The sequence below is a fragment of the Enhydra lutris genome, unplaced genomic scaffold (assembly GCF_002288905.1).
Source record: "Enhydra lutris kenyoni isolate GAN:26980312 unplaced genomic scaffold, ASM228890v2 scaffoldscaffold77, whole genome shotgun sequence".
Taxonomy (NCBI): domain Eukaryota; kingdom Metazoa; phylum Chordata; class Mammalia; order Carnivora; family Mustelidae; genus Enhydra; species Enhydra lutris.
Window position 1 is genome coordinate 2,273,840 of NW_019154161.1, and position 23,840 is coordinate 2,297,679.

The window sequence follows — 23,840 nt, forward strand, 5'->3', positions numbered from 1 at the left end:
GGACTGTGGCCAACTGGAAAGCATGTGCTCTGTGTAAAGAGGCATGCCCCACCTCCACCTCCATCATGGGGGAGTACAGGCCCAGGGCAGTGAATGATAAGGATCATGACAAATGTTCTATCTATCCTGCAGTGGTGGCAGCCCCCCTGCCCCAAAATGTAGTTTGAATGTTGAGTGGTGATGGAGGATATGCATGACTACTTGCTTGCATAATTGAGGTTTCTGGAAAGTGTAGGTCTGCACCTCCCTGAGAAGAGGAAGGAAGGGCACCTGGTCTGGGTTTTTGTTCAGTTAAGGGGTGCAGCCGGAGTGAGGATTCCTGCCCTGGGGCCAGGGCCTCCGTGATTTGCATCTCCCATGGCAGCAAAGGAGGGAGCCCCCATCCTCAGGCTTGCTTATCAGCCTGCCCAGATGTGGGGCCAAAGAGGAAGAGGCAGGACCCGGCTTAGACACTGGCGTTGTCAAAGTTTAAAAAATGGAGTCAGACACCTTGTGACAATGAAGAGAAAAAGAACTGTGCTGGGAGTGTTAGTATTAACCAACCTGATGTTTATCGAGTGCTTATTCAAGGCCACACTGTGTTCTAAGCACTCTGTGGGAGGTTTGATCATTTTTTCAATTGAGATAAAAGCCACGTAACATGAAATTGATGATTTTAAAGTCTGCAGTTCAGGGGGGTATAGTCCATTCACAATGCTGTGCAGCCATCACCTGTATCTCATTGCAGAACGTTTCTATTAGCCGTAAAGGAAGCCCCGTGCCAAAGCACTCACTTCCCCACCACCCCACACTTTCCAGCCTCGGGCATCTGCTAATCTTCTCTCTGTCTCATCGGGTTTCTCTGTTGTGGACGTTCCAGATTTTGCATCTGTCCTCTTCCCCACAGTGTGATGTTTTCAAGGTCGGTCCACATCATAGTGTGTGTCGGAACTTCATTCTGTCTCGTAGCTGAACAATAGTCTCTTGGTGTGTGTATGTCATGTCAGTTTCTCCATTCACCGGTTGGCTGGTGGACAAGTGGATTGTTTCCGCTTTGGGCTGTGATGACTCCTCTTGCCCTGAGCGTCTGGGTACACATTTCCATGGGGACGAATGTTTGCTTTGTACTTCCTAACTCACCACGGGCGCCAGCACTGTCACTGTCCCCGTGTCCTAGAGGAGGGATGTGAATCCCAGAGATGTCAATAACCAGCCGGAGATCTGGCTCCAGAGATCTTCCAAGTTTGCAGGAAAAGCCAGAAATCTGGATTTTGATGGGAAATCTTTGATTTGGAAGTGCCAGCTGGGCGTGGGCCGCTGTCCGGGCGGGGAGCAGGGCTGGTGAGGGCTGTGGAGCACGTTTGCACTGTTTGGGGCTGTGTCACCCACCAGCCACATCGCCTTTCTCCTCTGCGAGCTTGCACCAGTCAAGAAATGGTGCAGTTTTATGTCCTGTAGTTAAAGCCAATAACAATTAAACAACAGCCAGAATTGCGATTTTTTTTTTTAATGGCTGCTGACACTCTTGGCCCACTCTGTCCCCCGTCCTTGGTTCATCCCACCACTCAGCTCATCTCACTCCCTTACTCAAGCAGCTCTGTGAGGGGGCGTTCTCTTCCTCATCAGCTCCTGGGTTATGACATCATCCTCCCTGTCTCCCCAGAACAATCCAGGAGAACCAGTAGATGCCAATAGAAAAACCACTGGACGCCAGTAGCACCCAGCCCCTCCCCGCACCGTGACAACCAAAACTATCTCCAGACACTGCCAGCTGCCCACAGGGGAAATTGAGACCCACTGAGTCAGGCCATCCCAGACATCAGTTTAACAGTCACATGGAAGCACCGTGATTTTATTTTATTTTTTAAGGTTTTTTTTAATTTATTAGAGAGAGCACGCGCATGAGAGGGGAAGGAACAGAGGGAGAGGGGGAGAGGGAATTTCAAGCTCACTCCCCCGCTGAGCATGGAGCCCGAAGTAGGGCTCGACTCCACGACCCTGAGATCATGACCTGAGCTGAAACCAAGAGTCAGACGCTCCACCACCTGAGCCCCCCAGGCACCCCAGCACTGTGATTTTATTAAGCACCTTTCAAACGGCCCACAACAGAGAGGTTGGGGCAGAGATGGGCGTGCCAGGCTCAGGCGGGGCATAAGCAAAGACTCAGAGGCTAGAAACCCAAGAACAGGAGCAGGAAGCATCAGGATGCTGGTGTTCCTGGCAGTGAGAGTGGGGGTGCGGGGTGCCCAGAGTCTCCAGTAAGCCCTCCCCTGGCTGGGAGGTGGGACGGCACAGCCAGACCTTGTGGGCTGTCCTCCTGTCTCTGCTGGCAGCTAGTTGTCTAACCTCGTTTGGGTTCAAGTGATGTCCTGACCTTGTGCCTCAGTTTCCTCACCTGCAGAATGGGATAAGAGTAGTAGTGACCTCAAAAGGTCATTGTTGGGAAAGCTGCACAGGTGGACCAATGCAGAGGAAAGCAACAAGCACAGTGCAAGTGCTTCTTGTCGCTGTGCTGCTCATGATGGATCTCAGAGCAGCTTTCTTGCTCCAGGTTCAACATCGCCAGTCTTCTGGTAGTCGGGGGCCTCCACCTGCTCGCCTGCTATGCCCTTGTCAGCCTTGGGAGCACATAGGGACTTTCCATGTATCAGGTCTGCGTCAGACAGGGGTCTCCCTAGGTCCCAGAGTCCGGAGCCCTGGGTTGATAGCCAGGCTCTGCAGGAGCCATTGGCCAAGCACACTGCCCCTCCTGGGCGTCTGTCGGCCCCCCTCTATAATGCGAGTGGCCCAGCTGGCTCCCCGGGCTATTAGAGGAGTGGACGAGAGAAGCCCTTCATAATCCGCAGAGAAGTGCAAGAGATGTATGTAAGTTGCCAGCTCTTCCTGCCTGCTTCTGAGTCCCAGGCGCGTACCTGTCACCTGCCCACGTGGGAACTCTGGGAGCCCGGTTAGCATGCGTGAGAGGTGCCACAGTCCACTCCAGACACCCGCTGACGATCTCCCCAAGCCCCCTTCCCGCAGCTGGGACGGACCCCTCTGCACCCTGAGATCTCAGCCCCTCACACATTTCCTTCTTAAAGGACCAGCTCAGGTCCCCTTTGGCCCTGAGTTTGCAAACCCGGGGCTCCCACCCTGCTCCAGCTGGAGCTTCTCGAGAGCAAGGATGACCTCTGGGTAACTGTCACCTCCCTGTCCCTCGGCTCAGCATCTTAAACAACACAAACCTGGATGGTGAAGTGGTAGGAAAGATGGGAGGAAGGAAGGAGAGGAGGGAGGACTTGGAGGGTCGCAGGGATGAACTATGCTGTTTTTTAGTTCATGGGCTCTGGATGACTAGGCAGGGCCAGCCCTTCCGCTTACTGGTTGTGGGTCCTTGGACCAATTATGATATTTTGAAAACTGCCACACACCAAGCACCCACTGTGAGCCCGGCTTGGTGCTTGGCTCTGGGGCCGGGTGGGTTCACCGAGTGGTGCATTTGAAGGCGGAAACTAGCTATGATGCTCAGCTATGGCCCGTCGGAGCCCTTGCTTCAGAGCCCCAGGGGCGGGCTTCGTCATTCCTATTTCACAGACATGGCAATGGAGGCCCAGAGAAGTCTAACGCCTCAGGCAAAGTCACACAGAGAGTTGGTGGCCCAGTGGCCTCCTCTGTCTTTTGGCCTCTCTGACCCTCCGCTCTCGTCTCCTCCACCAGGTGGCGCTAATGATGACAGCAAGAGCAGTAATAGTAACATCATAGTAGACCTTAAAGGGAAACCATGAGCTTTTTTTTTTTTAAGATTTTATTTATTGATTTGATAGACAGAGATCACAAGTATGCAGAGAGGCAGACAGAGAGAGAGAAGGGGAAGCAGGCTCCCTGCTGAGCAGAAAGTCCGATGCGGGGCTCGATCCCAGGACCCTGGGATCATGACCTGAGCCGAAGGCAGAGGCTTAACCCACTGAGCCACCCAGGCGCCCCAACCAAGAGCTTTTTTTTTTTTTTTAAGATTTTATTTATTTATTTGAGAGAGAGACAGTAAGAGAGAGCATGAGAAGGTCAGAGGGAGAAGCAGACTCCCCTTGGAGCTGGGAGCCCGATGCGGGACTCGATCCCGGAACTCCAGGATCATGACCTGAGCCGGAGGCAGTCGTCCAACCAACTGAGCCACCCAGGCGTCCCCCAACCATGAGCTTTTAAAGCCCACTCTTAGCGCGGGGTTTGTAACCAAACAGAATGGCACAAACATGCAGGTGTTTATGAGCAAGAGGGGAAGAAGGAGGTGGGAGGCGGGTGCAGCCCAACCATAGCTTCAGCTGTTCCCGTGGGGACTCTGGAGCAGAAGTGGTCTTTGAGCATCGTTCTGTGTTGGCCCAACACAGCTGGGCATTTACATCCCCCTTGAAAACCTGTTGGATATGAGCCGCCCCAGGATTGCAGCTTTGGGGACCCCCGAGATGCTGAAGGCTACTTGGGACAGCACTCCCCGGGGGGATGGGGCTGGGACAAGAAGTCCTTCCTCACAGGGCTTCTGCATCTGTACTTCCCCATACGTGTCAACAAATGCAAATAGCTGGTGTGTTGAGGGTCCCTAGGACCACCCCCCAGGCTCACTTGTTCACAAAGAGGACCCATCCACAAGCCTCAGTCCATAGCTGTTCTCGTCCCACGATTCATTACAGCAGAAGGACACAGAGCACAGGCAATGGGGAGAAAGACACATGAAGTCCGGGGGAGACCAGCATCGGCCTCTGAGAGTCCATTCCCTGTGGAGTCACACAGGTTGCACAAGGAAGTGTGACATGTGTGAAATGTCATCTACCAGGGATGCTCCTGAAAGACTCAGCACCCAGGGTTTTTACTGGAAACTCATTACATAGGCGCATCCTGCCTGGAACGTACCAAATTCTAGACTCTTACAAGGAAAGCAGCTATTCAGCATGATAGTTTGGGCACAGGGCCCCCCTCTTACTGTTAGAGAATGCTGGAACCCTCCTCAAACCCAGGTTCCCAGACACCAGTCAGGGGTCACCCTTGCAAGCAAGCCTTTCCAAGGAGAGCAGGCAGGCCTTCTCATCAATAACCCTCTTTGTGTAGCTGAATATTAACAAAGAAAAAAAAGAGCCTGTTTGAAAATAGGAAGAAAGGGATTTTTTTTTTAAAGATTTTATTTATTTGACAGACAGAGATCACAAGTAGGCAGAGAGGCAGGCAGAGAGAGAGGAAGGGAAGCAGGCTCCCTGCTGAGCAGAGAGCCCGATGCGGGGCTCGATCCCAGAACCCTGAGATCATGACCCGAGCCGAAGGCAGAGGCTTTAACCCACTGAGCCACCCAGGCGCCCCAGAAGAAAGGGATCTTGAAAGCCAAGAGTGCACTTGACCCCCAGGGAACCAGAGAAGCGGAAGTGCTGCTCATTCCTGGGAAGCTTGAGGACCATGACCCACCTTCCCTCTAGATGATAACCTGGTTCATTTTGTCCACCCACAGCTGAGGCTCTCTCCACCCTTGCCTGCAAGTCAAGTCAGAAGCAGACGTTCTCGCTTAAACTCGTGAGTATCCCCGAGGTGCAGAGCCAAGAGGGGAGGGCCTGCGGCTTGGGCACCACCGACCTCCAGGCCCCTCGGAGGGCTAGCGCAGGCAGAAGAGCTTGGTCTTGGCCTGCGGGCGGCTGTGGGACCTCAGACCAGGCACATCTCCCTCCAGCCTCATGTTCTTTATCACAGGGGACTCGGAAACTGCCATGAGGTCTGCCCCGCACCCCAGTTCTGGCACACGGCTGTCTGGGCAGGTGCCTTCTTCCCTCCTGGGGCTGAGTTTCCTCATCTGGGTGAGGGAGCCACTAATACCCACACTGTGTGACCCACCTGCCTGTCTTAGAGCGTGTATTTCTTGAGCACCACTCTATATCCCTGTGCTGGGTGTTGGGGCCCATCAGACAAGCAATGAGATGGGGTCCCTTCACTGAGGAGTCCATGAAATCGCACACAACCTCAACACATGGGAAACATGCACTTGAGGGGGGCCCAGAGGAAAAGCCAACCAAGAACACGAGAGCAGCCAAGCAGGCGAGTGGCGTCCCTCCCAGAGAGGAAGAGCCTATAACAGTATATCATCCTGGTTAGCAGCCTCATCATTACCCCTGAGAGCTGCACTTATAGGTGCCTTTCATTTTCTTACCTTCGTTTATGCAGATTTTGTCACTCCTAAAACACCAGGGCAGCCAGTCCTGGTGCCCCCCCCCCACCCTGTGGCCCTAGATGGAGGCTGTGTGAGTGGACTCCAGAGCCAGGCTAACAGATGAGTAATGGCACCTGCTTGCTGAGAGCCTGTTCCGAAAAAATAATAATAATAATAATAATAATTTTTTTAAAAAGAGAGATAAAGAGAGAGGGCCTGTTCTGTGCCCGGCCCTGGGCTAAGAGTCTCACGAGCAGGCCTGGTGGGTAGTTCCTTTGTTCCCCCCATTTAACAGATGAGGAAATGGGGACTTGATCACTTGCCCAGGGGCACCCAGCATACAAGTTGCTTTGTCCACTTCTGTATCTCCCATGCCAGTAGAATACTCAGCACATAATAGGTGTTTTGTACAAAGAAGGAATGAATGGCAATGCTGAGATTTGAACCTAGCTCTCTTTAACCCGTGCTCTTAAGAGACCAGCTGTACCAGTCGTGTATAACCTCCATTTCATGGGCTGAGATGGCTGCCCCAGCTCCTGCTATCTCCACTGCATTCCAGCCACCTGGAACAGAAGAGGAAAGGGAGAGCCTGCCCAGCCCTTTGAGGGCATAACCTGAAAGTCACTCCCATCTCATCTGCTTACATCTCTATAGGCTAGAACTTGGTCACAGGGTCATTCCTTGTTGCAAGGGAGGCTGGGAAATGTAGTTTTTAACTGAAGGCCACAGGCCTAGGGAAACCTGTGGATCCTATCATAAAAAAGAAGGAATCTGGGCAATGGGAAATCATGTGTTCACATGCAGCACCCTGGGGAATTTAGTTCTGATGGGGGGTCATGGTGGTGGTTGCTGGCGTTAACCTGGGGTGATGCATGGCTAGTGACAACCTTGTCTAAGAGCTTCTGCCATGACGCCTTCTCCCCCGCCATTCCTGACTAGGATGCCAAGGATGGGCGCTTGTTCAACGAGCAGAACTTCTTCCAGCGGGCCGCCAAGCCTCTGCAAGGTATCTTGCCCGGAGATGGGCAAAGGGGAGAGAATTAGGGCTTCTAGCTTGGTCAGAACAGCAGCTTCCCCCTGAAGGGGTGGGAAGGGCGGGGATGACATTACAAGCCCAGATGTGCCCAGTCATCTGTCAGGCCTCAGAGGACAGACAGCATGGGCCGAGGCCAGCTGTACCAGCTCTGAGCCAAGCGTTCAATTTTCAGGAGCGCAAGGCAGTTACTAAGCATAGTCATTATTTATAGTCATTATTATAGTCATAAAATTGATTACATCATCTTACAATCAAATACATTATGTTAAGAACAGTAATGAATATTCAGATCCTCAAAACTCATCACTTCCTAATCGTTTTTCTAGGTACATAGCGGGCAGCGGGCCACCTGGAACACATTGCTCATGTCCATTGTACCTACTTGATGAAAATGCCATACGAATGGCATGTGGCGTCTCTTCCAGCTCCACATTCCGTGATCTCAGACCTATGGCCTGAAATGGGCCGTGGTGGGAAGCATTGACACCACAAAAAATCGGCAAACATGACCAGTCAGGGCTATCTTTCCCTGGACGGCCAGTCATTAAACTTTTACCAGCACGCTCCTGGCTCTATACCATCCAGCCAAGATCCTGGGAGATGGGCAGACCACTGGTTGATGCCATAACACTTGAGACATTTCCTGATCTTACCAATGACACATGTGAATTCAGAGGTCACTCTGTTGTCCTTCTCCCTTCCACACCAGATCTGTATATGCGTTCAGCTGGGCTCACCCTGTCCCCTGCAGATGTAGGTTACTGTCAGGGGTCAGCAATGAGCACTCTTTCACCACCCCATTGTCACCAGCCCATAGAGGCGGCATCTCTGACCAGGAGAGGCACTCTGGCAGTCTGGGCTGGGCTCAGGCACTCTTTGCTTCTGCCCTGAGAAGGGACTGTGGGCCCCAGGACCACGGAGGCTCTGACCTCTTGCCCCCATCCCACAGTGAACAAGTGGAAGAAGCTGAACGCGACCCCCCTCCTGGCCATCCCCACCTGCATCGGTTTTGGGATTCACCAGGACAGGTACAGGTGAGTCACTCCACCTCCAGCCACCTTGCTGGTCCCTTTCTTTTTCTCCATGTCATGTGCCCGGGCCCCTGGAGCCAGTCCACGGCTTCCTCCTCCCCATATTTGAGCCAGGCTGATCCCCTAACAATCAGGAACCCTTGCTCTCGCCCGGGACCGGGACCTTATAGCCACCCAGCCAGAGTCCAGCCTCTGTTCTGCGTCCCCTCCCTGCCCTGTCCTCTCTCCCTCTTCCTGGGATACTCCTATCTTCCAGGTTCCTGGTGTTTCCCATGCTGGGGAGGAGCCTTCAGTCAGTCCTGGATGACAACCCGAAGCACGTCTTGTCGGTGAAGTCTGTGTTCCAGATGGCCTGCCGGCTGGTAGGTGCCTTGCAGTTGCTGGCTCCCGTCCAGGGGATGGAGACCTGGGTCCTAGATTATCTGCCGCCTTGTTCACTGACACATTCAGCCTGTGCGTCCCTCTGCTGGCCACTGGGGGCTAGCACTTGACCAGAACAAATGAACACTGGGCCATTAGAACCAGAGAGATAAGCATTCCCATGTGGGAGTTGGAGGAAGGGGGCCCGGCCTCAAAATGAGGGACTCTACTGGGCTTCCTGGTGGAGATTGTTTATAAGCCGTGAGTGGGAAATGGCAAGGTGGTGGGTGGAGTGGGAGTGGAGGAGATACACGGAGAGAATATTCCAGGCCAAGGATACAGCTTAGGCAAAGGTGTGTATAGGAGAGGGAGCATAAGGCATTTGTTCACTGATTTAGTCCCTCGCCCATCCATCCTTTGTTAAATAGTTATCAGGTCACTGCTGGGTGTCAGACACTGTCCCAGGGGCCGGGAGTAACAGGGGTATGGTTTTTATGTCCAGTGGGGGAGGATGATATTAAACAGTTTCACAAGCTGTGAAAGTTCTCTGAACAGAAATGTCCCTGTGCTGTGACGGGCGATATAAAGACCCAATTTAAATTCCTGGAGAGCTGGGAGTGGCCAGGGAGTGACCTGTTAGGTGTGTCCTGAAGGTCTCTGTGCTGATATGTCTGGGGAGAGAGGGCAAGGTAGGGATGGCATGGAGAGGTCAATGGTGACCAATCACACAGAACACCAAGCTGAGGACTCTGTCCTAAGGGCACTGGGGAGCCATGGGAGGATTGGGAGCAGAGGAAAGGCAGGATCATCTGTGGGTACAGAAAGACCCTGGGGACACATGGCCATGGACAGGAGGGTGTGATAAGGAGGCCAGGTGAGGTTGGCATGAAAGGACATGCCTGAGGAGATGGGCTCTGGGGACAGAGAGTTTGTAGAACAAGAACCTAGTGGACAGGTAAGCCTTGGGGTCAAGGTGGGCTTCGGGATATATTCAGGATGTAACTAACACCCAGGTAGTTCAGTGTATGAGTCTAGATCTCAGCGAAGAAATCAGAGCTAGGGATAAGAAATACAGATTGCTTAACTAAACATATTTCTGCTCTTTGGGAGAAATGAGAAGTCTTTGGTGTAACTGGCCATTGAGTTTTGCTTTTTTAGTTTTGGCAGGGCGGGGGGTGGGGTGGCGATAAGAAACCAACATCTTCCCCTCCTGAGTTCATAGTCAACGGAGGAATAGCCGGAAGAGGTAGATGGAAAACGGATACTACCTTTAATGCTGATTTTTCCAAAGCCTAGTTAAAAGACATGCTTAGGTATGTCATCGGGAATGGGCTTCCTAATGCTTCACTCAGAATCAGGTTTAAACGCGCTTCCCCCTGCCAGTCACGAGTAGCGCCTCCAGGCCCCAGGCCCAACTGTGGAGGTTCCTTCACTGGGCTTTGCCTCAGAGCCTCTTCCCATTCGTCATCATGGAGATGCTTGCTTTCTTCCCCCAGCTGGATGCCCTGCAGTTCCTCCATGAGAATGAGTACGTCCATGGAAATGTGACAGCTAAGAACATCTTTGTGAATCCAGAGGACCTGAGCCAGGTAATAGCCAGGTCCCCTCCACCCCAGGGGCTCTCTGGGCCCAGGATCTCATCTGCCGCAAAACCTCCATGTATCTCACAATGCTTACCACAGACAAAGGATTGCTATCCATCATATGCAAAGGGCTCCTTTGAATAAATAAGAGTTAAACGACTTAGTAGAAAATGGACAAAGGTTAGGAAAAGCAGTTCACAGAATAAGAAACCCACAGGTTAGCTAACCATGTGAAAAGATGCTCAGCCTCCCTAAATAATGTCCGTAATCATAGAAATTGAAAAATTAAAACTTCCTCTTTTAGGGGTGGATAAAACTTAAAAGAATGAAGAATTGCTGATAAGGATGTAAGGAAACAGAAATTCTTTATATGCTGTTGGAAGTGTGAATTGGCCAACCTTTCTGGAAGGCCATTTGGATATAGCAGTCAAAATTTTAAATGCATATGGGGTTTTTTTGATCCAACAGTTCATCTTTTAGGAATGTGTCCTATCCATATATTCACAGGACTGTGCAAAGATATATGTACAAAATGTTTCTGACAGCATTGATTGTAGTAGTCAAGTGAGAAAACTTTAAATATACATTCCTGGTGGAGTACTGATTAGATAACATTTTTAAGTAAATTTAATTACTTTTAGAGTTGCAAATGACAGAAACCCAATTTAACATGGCTTTAAAAAAATGTATAAGGGGGTGTTGCAAATTATTTGCCCATTGAGTGGAAAAATCCAGAACTTCATTAACTTCAGGCATGGCTAAACTTGGTCTATCTGGCTCCAAATTTTAATGCCTGGAACCACTATTAAAGGGCAAGGGTGGGACACCTGGGTGGCACAGTGAGTTAAGCGTCGGACTCTTGGTTTTGGTTCAGGTCATGATCTCATGGTCATGAGCTAAGCAAGGAGTCTTCTCAAGTTTCGCTCTCCCTCTGCCCCTCCCCACTCTCTCCCTCCCTAATCAATCCATCAGTTTTTTTAAAAAATAAAATAGGGGCACCTGGGTGACTCAGTCATTTAAGTGTCTGCCTTCAGCTCAGAGTCCTGGAATCAAGCCCCACTTTGGGCTCCCTGCTCAGTGTGGAGCCTGCTTCTCCCTCTCCCACTGCTGCTCCCCCTGCTTGTGCTCGCTCGCTCTCTCTCTCTCTGTCAAATAAATAAATAAAATCTTTAAAAAAAAAAAGAAATGACTATTAGTGGTTACTTCTGAGTGGTGGGTTGGGGGCTAGAAGTGGTTGGTTTGGGTTCTTTTCACTTCATGCTCTTCTGTACTGTTTGGCATTCAGTTGTTTCAAATTGCACCCATGTTTGAACTCTCTGACTCTAGAATCCAAGCTCCTAACCTCCAAACTGTATGGCTTCTCCCCATGTCCACACAGGTGACACTGGCAGGCTACGGCTTCACCTTCCGCTATGCCCCCAGTGGCAAACACGTGGCCTACGTGGAAGACAGCAGGAGCCCACATGAGGGGGATCTTGAGTTCATGAGCCTTGACCTGCACAAGGGATGTGGTAAGAGTCCAGAGAAGGGATTCAGGACCATGGAGATATGCTTCTCATACAAGGGTAGCTGTAGGTTTTCTTTCTTTTTTTTTTTTTTTAAGATTTTATTTATTTATTTGAGAGAGAGAGAGAGAGAGTAAAAGAGTTCACAAGAGCAGTGTGAGGGGCTGAGGGAGAAGCAGACTCCCCACTGAGCAGGGAGCCTGATGTGGGGCTTGAACAAGGACTCTGGGATCATGACCTGACCCAAAGGCAGACACTTAACCAACTGAGCTACCCAGGCACCCCGGCTCTAGGTTTTCATAGCCGCAGACAGGTGGCCAGACACAGGAATCACACTAAGGGAGCTAGAATAAGGATTCAGAACCACTGACAGCCTGTGTTAGTGAGTTGTAGGGCAGCACCAAGGACAGCAAGTGGCTGAACACAAGGCAGTTCCAGGGGTCAGATTCAAGATCTGGTTTAGACTGGGAACATAAAAGTTGTCCAAGAGTCATTCAGGAGAGGTTGTCAAGGAGGCATGGATGCTAGCTATCCATATCTGGAGCACAGGAGTTAAGTCTGGATGGAGACCCACATATCAGCAGTATCTCAGGAGTTGTTAGCTGAAGTCCTGGGAGAGGAATGAGATTATCCAAGGAAAGTGCACAGAGTAAGTAAGAAGAGAGTATTTTGAGGAGAAAATTCCTTGAGGAGTTTTCCGCCTCTCCTTCCCAAATCCCTTGATGTTGTATACATCCACGTGTCTACATGTGTCCTCCCATCAGATTACCCCCATCCCAGGAAAGGGGTGGTGCCTGTGCCTCCAGCACTGAGTGGCAGAAGGTCTGGCACAGTCAACTCTCAGTGCTTGTTTAATGCTTACACACATTGTTGTCTAAATTATGTTATTTAGGGGGCATAAAAAAAATAAAATCCCACAGGCTCCATTACCTTCCTCCATTGAGGCTGAGTTCAGTGCCCATCCTTCTGGGCTCCCTCATGCCCTTTTCTGCCACCACCCTAGCTCAGGTAATCCCACAACATACTGTGTCTCCATTAAACTGTTAAGGGTTGGAAGCCAACCAAACTCTTGCCTGGGATTTAAGAATGTGGGATGGGGCCTGGTGCACAGAGCTCTGAGGACCTATTGAATGGATGAGTGCATGAATAAAAGACAAGTAGACAAGGGAGTAAGCTAGCAAAAGCAGGAATGTAGGGACAGCTGAGAGAGTAAATGAGAGTAATTGAGAGACTCATGAGGGCACAAGAGCAGGTAAATGAGAAAGTGAATGAACAGACGAGAGCCTGTGTGATTGGGTGGTTGAGTGCATTGAGTCAGAGAAAGAGAGTGGAGGTGTCAGTATGTGGAGCATTCAGACTGAGCTGCCTCCTCTTGCCCTGCCTCCCCAGGGCCATCCCGCCGCAGTGACCTCCAGACCCTGGGCTACTGTTTGCTGAAATGGCTCTACGGGATCCTGCCATGGACAGACTGCCTTCCCAACATCGAGGATATCATGAAGCTGAAACAGAAGTGAGTCTGAGGGTCAGCAGAACGCAGCACTGGCCCAGCACCCCGGAAGGTGGGGCAGAAGCTCAGAACCCAGCAGGGAACAAAAAGGAGGGGGAGGCAGCGTCCAGCAGAACCAAGGCCTCTACAGTACTTGGGCATATCCAATAACATCCATTGCAGTGGACAAGAGCATGGGCTCCAGAGTCATGCTGCCGGGGGTCAGACACCGACCCCATCACTGCAGTGTGTTGGGTGGGCAGCTTAATAACTTCCACAAGCCTTATGTTCTCCCTGGGATGAGATCTTGTTAGCACCTACCTCAGGTCTTGTGGAAGGATTCAGGGGAGTCAAGTACACAGCACTCAGCACAGAGCCTGACCTGTAGAAAATACTCACAGCGCACAGGACACCATGATTCATCCGTTCCTTCACAGACAAGTGGGCAGCCTAAGCAGTTAGGCCTGGGCTCTGCTTCAGCATGCAACAATACCGGCCACCCTTATCCACACTTCCTCTCCCTGCCGTCGGCTTATAAAACCACCAGATCCTGCTAGCTCTGGTTTAGACATTCAGTACCAAGGACAGCGGAAGAGTAACTGCGTGCAGAGGTGATCAGCACCAAGGACAGCGGGAGAACATGCAGGTGCAGAGCAATAGTCAGCACCAAGGACAGTGGTCAGCAGGGCTGGGGCGGGAAGGGCACGCAGGCACTTTGGTCTTCAGCACCAAGGACAGTGGAGCGCTGGATGAGGGGAAGCCCTGCGGGTCCAGAGGTTGGGATCCAGAATCTGGTATAGCCTTGGCGAGGCTGCTGAGATTTGCCCAGGAGTCATCTAGGAGGGCCCATCTAGGAGATGCTTGGCCATCCACGTCTGAAGTGCAAGAATGTCTAGAGACTCAGACCTTATTGCTAGCTCAGGACTTGTTAGCAGATGACCTGGGAAGGAATGGGATTATCCAGGGAAAGTGTGCCTGGTGGGAGGAGGGAAAACTCCAGGGAAGGACATCGAGTCCTTTGTGCTTCTCAGTTCTCTGTGTGCCGTGTCGCTAGTTCATGCTGAGCCTCTCTCTTGTTCTATTGTTTCCCTTTTATAACCCCCCACCATCTTCTCTCAACCATGGACACATACTCAAACATACTTAATATATGTTCTACTGATACTTGTGTTTAAGTGTATCTGTATCCTTAACTCACCTGGTGGGGGCAGCACTATGTGTGTTGGACCTGCATAAATACTGTTCTGCTCCAAATCTCACTTGTTTCTGGCATTTTTCACTCAACACCTTGTTCTTCAACTTTAACTGCAATGTCACACGTGCATCCAGTTTACTGCTTCTGACTTCTGCTTTCCAATGACCACAGACATGTCTGTGACCTTGAACAATCTATGATCGGTGTGTTTAATTTGCATAAATGGTACTGAGCTCTAAATGTCATTCTGTTCCTTGCTTCCTTTCACTTAGTGCCGTATTTTCTAACTTTAGCTACATTGCTAGTTCACTGCCTGAAATACTGCTGCTGAATTTGTTTGTTTGGACGTGTCTGGATCCTTGAAAAAGCCATGATGTTGCTGTTGGGTGGGTATGAGATTGGCATGAACTGTCGCATGCCCTGAATCTACTCATCCTCCAGATTTCTGCTCACTCACTCCCCAGTGCATCAGTTTCCCTGCTTGTGGTGCTCAGTCAGAGGAAGGGATCTGCCCCCCGCCACACTGTCCTGCTCGTAATGACCCATGGGAGGACAGCTTGTCTGTGCCAGACACTGCTCTCTGTGTCATCCTCAGAACAACTCTGAGATAAATGCTCTTTTATGCACAGAATGCTTAGGGAATCAGCTCAGGTCACACAGCTACTAAGGAGAGGTGCTTAGACTCAGAGCCAGGCCATTTGACTCCGGAGAGGGCTCTTTCAACATGAAGCTGTGTGGGAGGCTTATCACAGATGGATTGGTGGCTCGGATGCAGCCTTCCTTCACTCAACAGATACTTATTGAGCATTTATTATGCACCACACCGTGGTCTAGTCCCTGGCTATACAGGAACAACTAAGACAAACATCCCTGCCCTTCGGGAACTCCTATACTAGTGGAGGTGACAGACAGTAAAGAGATGAAGAGTGAAACACAGACCATGTCATAGGCCAGACTAGTTGGGACCAACAGGCCAGAGCCCTGGGTACCCACCAGGCCGACTGTCAGGGCGCAGGCACACACCAATCCTTTTGGTTTAATGGCCCGGGCAGGTCTCATGGCAGTGGTGACAGGTGAGTCGCCTCCAGAAGGACAGTGAGGTGAGGAGGATATCTCACTTTGGCGCTGATATGCCCTTGACCTCTCCAGAAAAAGGGAGCGACATAGAGAGAGAGAGAGAGAGAAGTCCTGGGCTCCCAGGCTTCCACGGGCAACCTCTGCCCCAGAAGCCAGCCTCAGAACCCACCAGAAGCCCATTGCCCTATTTTTCTCAGAATTTATTTTTGCACTTCCTTTCTAGTTTTCCAGTAGCTCGACATTTTTAAACCAAGCCAGGTGAAAACGAGTCACAGAATTGGTAACAGCAGCAGTAGGAGCGTTGGGCCCAACTGCTAAAGGTCTCGGTGTGCCCGGAGCCTGTGAACTGCCCCTTACACGCTTCTGTTACATTAAGGACAAAGCTGAGCTGCTCTTACGAGGAGATCCCAAAACACAGTGGCTCAGAAGAGGTAGATGTTTACTCGCCTCTCAGGAGGAGAGCCTTGGCCTCTCCAACGTGCATCTGTCCTCCTGTGGGGCTCGCTCTGTGGGTACCATCTCTCATTGCTTTTGAGAGACAGAACTGGCAATGACATGCGTCTCTTGACCACATGGCCACCCCAAAGCCATACTTCCAGCCTGTGGCTACTGACCCTGGAGGTTCTGCCCTTAAAGGGGAGAAGTGACAGTGGACAGCAGATAGAGACCCCTCCACGGTGCCACCTTCAGCCAAATTTCTGTGTGGGTAGGGACCGCATCTGCTGCCCCCTCACTGTGTTGCTCACGCCACAGCACTTGGCATGCAACGGGTGCTCATGAAATAGTTGCAGAACGAATGAACAAGGAAAGCATGCGTGAGCCTTCCTTCACAGGCCCAGGCTTCAGTGTGGACACACGGGTCAGGCAGACGCGGCCCTGGCCTTGGGGAGTTCCCAGGCTGGGAGGAGACGCCTAGGCAGGAAGCAGGCACTGCCCATGAGGGCGGAGGCAGCCCCAGGAGCATCACAGGAGCAGAGGGGAGGCAGGTTAGCTGGCCTCAGGCCACTGAGATGCCTGACCCGGTGTCAGAGCAGAGGGCTTTCCCAGAGGGACAAGAGAGGCAAGATTTCTACACAGATAAGACAGCACATGAATGAACTACTCATTCATCCAGAACCTGTTTCCAGAGGGCATTTATGTGCCAGTCCCTGTGCTGGGAAATGCTGGAGACCCAGATGTGAATCAGCGGAGGGCACCACTTGTCATGGGTGAAATCACCTATTGAGGCTCCACTGGGTTGAATCCCCCTTCCGCTACTTCCTCCGACTCTTAAGAACAGCCCTATACCACTTTGCACAACTCTGCCACCTTCTGCTTCACCAGAGATCATCAGTGAGTGCTTCCCTAAGAGTCTCCACACTCACCAAGTTAGTGCAGGGTAAATAAGATAGGTCCTAGTAATAACTTTAACATAGATGACTGGAGTGTGAGTAACAGTTCATTCCCGGAGCCCCAGATCCCAACCACAACCACAGAGGGTTGTGTTTCGGACATCAAGGCACTCCACAAGGGGATGGGGATGGTGGTGATGGGCGCATCATAGACTCCGCACCAAACCTGGGTCCCAAGACCTGAAGCAGTAACACAAAGGTCCACGAGGGGGCGATGTTGCCACATGCACATTTTCTGGAACTCTAACCTCTCTAGGGTGTCTTCTTGGTGTGCATGGCCTTTTTCCATGTATTCAACATTAATTCATTTTTTGATACAGTCTCGTTCATGATGGAATGAATGAATAAAAGAATTAGGAGAGACATTTTGATTCTCCAAGGCTTTCTGGTGTGTAAATCCCCTCTGGGAAAGCCCAGGTGCCGGTGGGAGTTGGTCCCTGCTCTTAAGGCTGCAGGCTAGGCAGGGAGGTCCCACAGACACCGACAGCCAGTGGTAGGGTTGCTGTGCAATCTATGGCATGCGAGGGGCACAGCTCTTTGGTGCCATCCCTCAGCAGTTCGCCACACATATCCTGAGGCTGCCGGGAGAGATGAGGGTCAGACCTGCCTGATCCTTCCTGTGTCTTTGACAGTTGCCTCAGGGCATCCGTGGACTCTGCACACAGTGCCCAGGCACTAGGGAAGGATCTGCCAAGGCCAAGAGACGTGAGTGGGTGCTTAGGGAACCAGAAGGGGCTTGGTGTAGCCTGAGCATGAGCTCGGAAGAGGAAGTCAGAGAGACAAGGCCAGAGGGGCTGGCAGCCCTGCATGCTAGCGCTTTTCCCCCAGGGCACTGGAGGGCTGTGAGCAGGAGGGGGCAAAATCAGTTCTAGGTGTAGAAACATAGAAACTGGGCCAGAAAGCTGGGGAGGAGGCTGAGGTCCCAGAAAAGAGGATGAGGACTGAACTGGAGAGAGAGGGGATGAGTCAGAGAGGGTTGGGGAGCAGGAGGGTGGAGCTTGGAGACTTCTGGGCTGGGGTTGGGGGAGACAAGGACAGCAGCCAGCACTGTGCAGATAGTGGGGAGCTAGGCCTGTGGTCCAGGCCCGAGAGGATACAGTGGGCTGGGACTGCAAGGATGGAACAAAGGAAGTGGGTAAATTTCTGGCTTTCTCAAGTGGCCCGAGAGAGAGAGAGTGTGTGTGTACACAAATACATGTGTGCATTTATAAAGAGGAAGATAGTCCTCATGATTCAGAGGCTCCGTATTTGTGAATTTGCCTGTTCACCAAAAGGTATTTGTGACCACAGAATCCATACTCACGGTACTTTCCAGATCATTCTCAGACACACGCAGAGGAGAGAAAATTTTGAGTTGTCTGATGCACACAGTCCCAGGTGAGGTCAAAAAAGGCGATGTTCTGCCTTCTTGCTTTGAATCTCACACTATAAACAAGGCTCCTTTATGTGGTCCATTTAATGCCACATTTTCCAGACTTTTGTGCTTTTTCTTGGTGATCTCACCATTTAAAATGGTCCCACGCTTGATGCTGAAGAGCCGTCGAGGTTCCCTAAGATGTAAGAACACTGGGATGAGCCTTACAGGGAAAATACATGTTAGGTTTTGGTGCTGCTGACTGAGTTCAGTGTGGCTAGATCAATGATAGAGTAAACAAGGTATCTTTAAACACATAAGACAAAGTTAAGTAGAGAGTGGTGGAGGTCACGATGAAAACATTGTAACCAGAACCTCACAGGAGCCTGAGGCTGTGTTTTCCCTAAAAGCACTCACTGATGGGGTGTTGGCAGGCCCCACTACCCGGAATAACTCCCACAGATCACAGGGGTCTGCATACCCCTGCTAGACATTCTACTTTGAAAGTTTGCTCTCCCTTCCCTAAAAGACCTCTTGCATACACCTCTGTCCTGTCAGGTTTCTTGACAACCCGGAGACCCTCGTGGGACAGTGCAGTCGCTGGATCTGTCCCTCAGGTATGTCCTGAGGTGGGGGCTGTGGTGGGGACAGGTGACTTGTGTCCAACCCAGTGTTACCTCTCCAAATCACATATGCATCTATGCCCATTCTCGTAAAACCAGAATCTTCCCAGCAGAATAAAGAGGCATCTCTGAATATGCTTCTGTGCACACGAGGCACATATGCAACCGCACACACAATGTTATATTTCCCTAGAAAATTTCTCTGAGATAGCGGTACGCACTGGGTTCTGCCAGGTGATTCTTCTCCGGGCCCCACAGGACAAGGGAACGCATGCCGATGGCACCATCCGGCGGCTCGACCGGGGCCGGCTTGTTCAGTGCGCCTCTCTCCTGCCTGGCAATGGGAGGTGGCTTGTCGCCGGCAGGTCTGGGAGGCCTCAGCTCTGGGCTTCTTCTTGAAGCCCTGTCAGCTTTCCAAGAGGACAAGAGGGGAAGCTGTAGACCATGGGAGTCCCAGAACATCAGTCTGCCACATTCAAGCAAGTCACAAGGCCAACCCAGACTCAACACGTGGCCAAGTAGCTCTGCCTCATGCTGGGGGCGGCAGCAGACATTGACAAAGGGACATGACACAGAGATGGGAGGGCTGCACTCCTCCAAGCTGCTGCTGGGCTCCTCTACATACGAAGCAAACCCAGATAAACACACGTACACCTGGTTTTGTCTTACAGAACTCTCGTTAAAAAAAAAAACAAAACTATTTTTTAAAGATTTGATTTATTAATTAGAGAGTGAGGGAGAGAGAATGCACAAGCAGGGAGCGCAGCAGGCAGAGGGAGAAGCAGGCTCCCCGCTGAGCAAGGAGCCCAAGGAGGGACTCGATCCCAGGACCCTGCAATCATGACCCAAGCTGAAATCAAGAGTCGGACGCTTAACCAACGAAGCCACCCAGGTGTCCCAATTTGTTTTACATTTCGAAATAGCTGAGGGAAGGGGCACCTGGGAGCTCAGTCGGTTAAGCATCTACCTTCAGCTCAGGTCATGATCCCAGCGTCCTGGGATCGAGCCCTGGCATGGGGTGGGGGGGCCCTCCGCACTCAGTAGGGAGTCAGCTTCTCCCTCTCCCTCTGCCCCTCCCCCCACTCACCTCTACACCCCTGCTACTGCTCATGCGTGCTCTCGCTCTCGCTCTCTCTCAAATAATAAATAAAATCTTAAAAAATAATAATAAATAGCTGAGGGGAAAAAAATCAGAAGAACATTTCATGGTACATGAAACTCGTCTTAAAATAAGCCTTCCGTGTCCACAAACAGACCTGTCTTCCTCACTCACAGCCATGCCCACCGGCTTACGAGTTGTCTGTGGCTGTTTTGGGGTTGCACAGACCCCACCCAAACACACACACACACACACACACACACACACGCACACACAGCCAAAACTGTCATCCTCTGGCAATCTCCAGTGCAAGCTTGCTAACCCCTGTTTTAGAGATGACACCCTAAATGATTGTAGGAAAATGATATAATTAGCTGGGATTTGCTTTACCCCAAGACCAGAACAGGAAGTGGCGGGGGGTTTGATGACCAAGATTGGCTGTGAGCTGGTAGTTGTTGAAACTGGGCGATGGGTAGACTGGGGCTCATGATACCGCTCTATTGTTACACATGTTGGATGTTTTACCAAAAAAAAGAAAAAAAAAAAAAACAAAAAATTTAATCTAAGTGCCTGAGGCAATTCCAGGCCTCAGTTCCAGGCAATTCCATGGTGGAGACGGGGCACAGCCCCCAAGGCTCTGGGTTTCGGGGGAGGCCCCCTCTCAGGCCTCTCTCATGGTGGGGGGTGTCTTGACTGCAGAGACCCTGCAAGAGTACATGAAGGTGGTGATGAACCTCGGGTACGATGAGAAGCCGCCCTACAGCATGCTGAGGAGCAGTCTAGAAGACCTGCTACGGGATCTGCGGGCGTCAGCCTACGACCCGGTGGACCTCCAGATGGTTCCATAGGTGGGTTCTGGTGGAAGGATTTTGTGAATCTGAACCCCACCCCCCCTCCTGGCCCCAACCCTGCTTCCCGGAAGCCATTACTCCAGGACCAACTTCCCAGGTAGATGCTGGATTTTTCTGTGGGGTTCTCGAACCTTCCAGTCCTCGGGAATGGCAAGTAGCTCCAGGCTGACTCAAATTGGCTTTAAGGAAAAGGGGGATGCATTGGCTCTTGTAACAAGAAACTTCTAAGGGGGAAGCTCTAGGCATGACCAGATTCAGGGCTTGGAAGATAGAATCAAGATGCCATCGCTCTCTCCGTCTTTCTTCATCCCTCTGTCTCTCTGTCCATCCCGCCAGCCCCCCGTAGCCACTACTTTCCTTTGGGCTGGCTCTCAAACCCCCGTCCCCCGCCCCCACGGCAAACCTTGCTGGCTCTGTGCCCCCACCACACCTGGCTCTTCCCTGTCCACACAGAAGGTCCACGACCTTGTTGCACCGTATTCCCATGTGGGTTGGAAGGCGACTCCTCATGCCCAGCGGCTGGGCATTGGCAAACACCCGGGTGTTTGTTCTACAAGCTTGAACACCTGAGTGCACAGGCCTCACTCGTGTGTCTGTGGAGGGGGTTCTTACTTGGAAAGCGAGCACTGGATTGCTCTCTGTAGGAACCGTGTACCCGTCTGCACTCCCATTAGCCCCTGGGAGGGTGTACAGAAATCAGGGGAGGTCAAAACGACATAGCCAAGTTCACTCTCGAGATAGTTCCGGCAAGGCTGCATGGACGTGTTCTGAAGCGAAGCTTCCCCAGTGCCCTCTGCTGTCCACGGCGTTGTGATTTCTGTCTTCGCTGCTGGCTGGAATCAGAGTTCAGCGTCTGTCTCAGTCAGGGGTTCTCAGAGGGAGGCCATGTTGCCCCGGGGAGGGGGTGTCTGGAGACCCTTGGGGTTGTCACGAGTGGGGAAAGGGTGCTGCTAGCATCGAGTGGGTGGAGACCGGGACACCACTCAATGCCCCGAGACACGTAGCCGGCGGCCACCACAGAGACTGTCCGAAAGTGAAGGTGTGACCCTGTCCACCCACACGCCTTGCCTGCTGCCTGTCTCTCCAGCTCAGCAGACAGCTGTCGGGGAGCCCCCCGCCCCACACCCTGCCCCACACCTCTCCCCCACTCACTCTGTCCCTCCAGGCCAGCCTCCCTAGTCCATCTCCTCCAGGTCTCTGCCTCCCCCCTCCTCCCGGGATCTCCCAGGGGCGCGGTCATTTGTCATAGTCTCCTCTGCCTGGCTTATGGCCGCAATCTCGCCTGCCGCTCGCTGACCACACGCATGGAGATGCCACCCATATATACCCGTCCTCGTATTGGCACTGGCCTGTCCCGTGGTGACTTCCTGTCCACCCAGTGCAATGGAAATTTTATTTTATTTTTAAAGATTTTATGTAGGGGTGGCTGGGTGGCTCAGTTGGTTAAGTGCCTGCCTTGGGCTCAGATTGTGATCCCCGCCTGGGTCCTGGGATAGAGTCTTGTATCCAGCTCCCTGCTCAGCGAGGAGCCTGCTTCTCCCTCTGCCCCTCCCCCTACTTGGGTGCGAGCGAGTGCTGTCTATCTCTCTCTCTCTCTCTCTCTCTCTCTCTGACAAATAGAATCTTAAAAAAGAAAAAGAAAAAGAAAAAAACAACTAACAGCCCCTTTCAGGATCATTGCCAATTTGGGGTCTGAAACTGAGTAAGTCCCCTGAGGAGCAGGTTTGTGCCACAGTTAGGAACTGAGTGAGGAGGTGCCATTCAAAGAACCTGGTGACTTTGGAGTAACTGAAAGATCACCCCATCTCAGCTTTATGGCAGCTCCTTGCCTTGGCCTGCGAGTCTGACCTCCCCCACACCCCCGCCCACCTCAGTCCACTCTGGGCCAGCCACACTGTCCTCCCCAGATTCTAAACCAGGCCAAGCTTGATCCCACCTCAGGACCTTTGCACTTACCATTCCCATTTTCCCCCTTCATCTTGGAATGACTGGCTCCTTCTCATTATTGACTTTCAGACCTGAGCCTTCCCTGACTACCCCAGGGAAGTACCTCCCCACCCCCTCTCATCACATCACCTGTTTTCCACACAGCCCCGTCCCCTTCTGGAAGGAAGCGTGTGTTCAATTTGTAGCGTCTCTACCCCCACTTCTGCATCATCACCCCAGCAAAGGTTCTTGTTCATGGGAGTATAGCCAGTCTCTATAAAGAGCCTGTCACACAGGAGGGACTTCATGGGTACTCCTTGAATGACTAGGACACTAACAGCCATTTTTGTTGTCTTCCAGAACTTTTGACTCGAGGTTTGAAATAGAAAAAAAAAAAAACAAAAAAAAAAAAAAAAAAAAAAAAAAACAAGAAATGTGACTCAAGGCCTGCTGTAGTATCAGATACGCTTCTAGAAGGATCCCTCGAATGTGCACGCCTACTGCTACTTTAAGCAACACTGTGACTCGGTCTTGCCTAGCATCAGGGAACCCAGCAGTTCGGCTCCAGATAATGTGAATTCCTGTGCTTGACTGCCCTGTCCTTTCAGCCATCATCTCCCACCAGCCACTGGGGCTGTAGACAGAGAAGACCCCTAAACTCATGATAGGGGGTGAGCCAGCCCCCTCAGTGGAGACCCTTCCTGCTACTCTTGGCACCTCTATGCTTCGGTAATAAATTGTTTCACCAGAGATGGAGAATTGAGTGTCTGAAAAAGGAGTTCTCTTTGGAAAAGTTTACCTTCTCTTTTTCTCCATCTATCTATCCCTTCAAACTTTCATCCCTCTATCCAAAGTTTCATGTAGATACCCATCCTTCCAGCCATCCGCCCATTTTTCCAGCCATCCATTCTTACATTTATCCAACCAACTACCCATCCACGCATCCATTTATCCAGCCGTCTACCCATCCATCCATCCACCCACCCATCTACCCATCCATTTACTCAACCATCCATCATCCATCAATCCATCATCCATCCATCCACCCACCCATCCTTCCATCCGTCCATTTTTCCAGCCATCCAATCTTTTTTTTTTAAGATTTTATTTATTTATTTGACAGAGATCACAAGTAGGCAGAGAGATAGGCAGGGCGGAGGGAAAATAGGCTCCCCGCCAAGCAG

At 51.5% G+C, this 23,840-nt stretch overlaps 1 protein-coding gene across 1 annotated transcript in view; it reads left to right on the forward strand.

The window, feature by feature from the left end:
- Positions 1 to 23,055, forward strand: part of LOC111160740 (vaccinia related kinase 3) — a 33,047-nt gene extending 9,992 nt beyond the window's left edge. Inside the window, exons 6-15 of the mRNA XM_022524066.1 lie at positions 5,450 to 5,511; positions 7,079 to 7,145; positions 8,125 to 8,209; positions 8,463 to 8,568; positions 10,063 to 10,155; positions 11,528 to 11,660; positions 13,044 to 13,164; positions 18,716 to 18,774; positions 20,579 to 20,727; positions 23,017 to 23,055. Of these exons, the coding sequence (XP_022379774.1) occupies positions 5,450 to 5,511; positions 7,079 to 7,145; positions 8,125 to 8,209; positions 8,463 to 8,568; positions 10,063 to 10,155; positions 11,528 to 11,660; positions 13,044 to 13,164; positions 18,716 to 18,774; positions 20,579 to 20,727 (875 nt within the window). The 3' untranslated portion in view covers positions 23,017 to 23,055. The remainder of the gene's footprint in view (positions 1 to 5,449; positions 5,512 to 7,078; positions 7,146 to 8,124; positions 8,210 to 8,462; positions 8,569 to 10,062; positions 10,156 to 11,527; positions 11,661 to 13,043; positions 13,165 to 18,715; positions 18,775 to 20,578; positions 20,728 to 23,016) is intronic.
- The last annotated feature ends 785 nt before the right edge of the window (positions 23,056 to 23,840 follow it).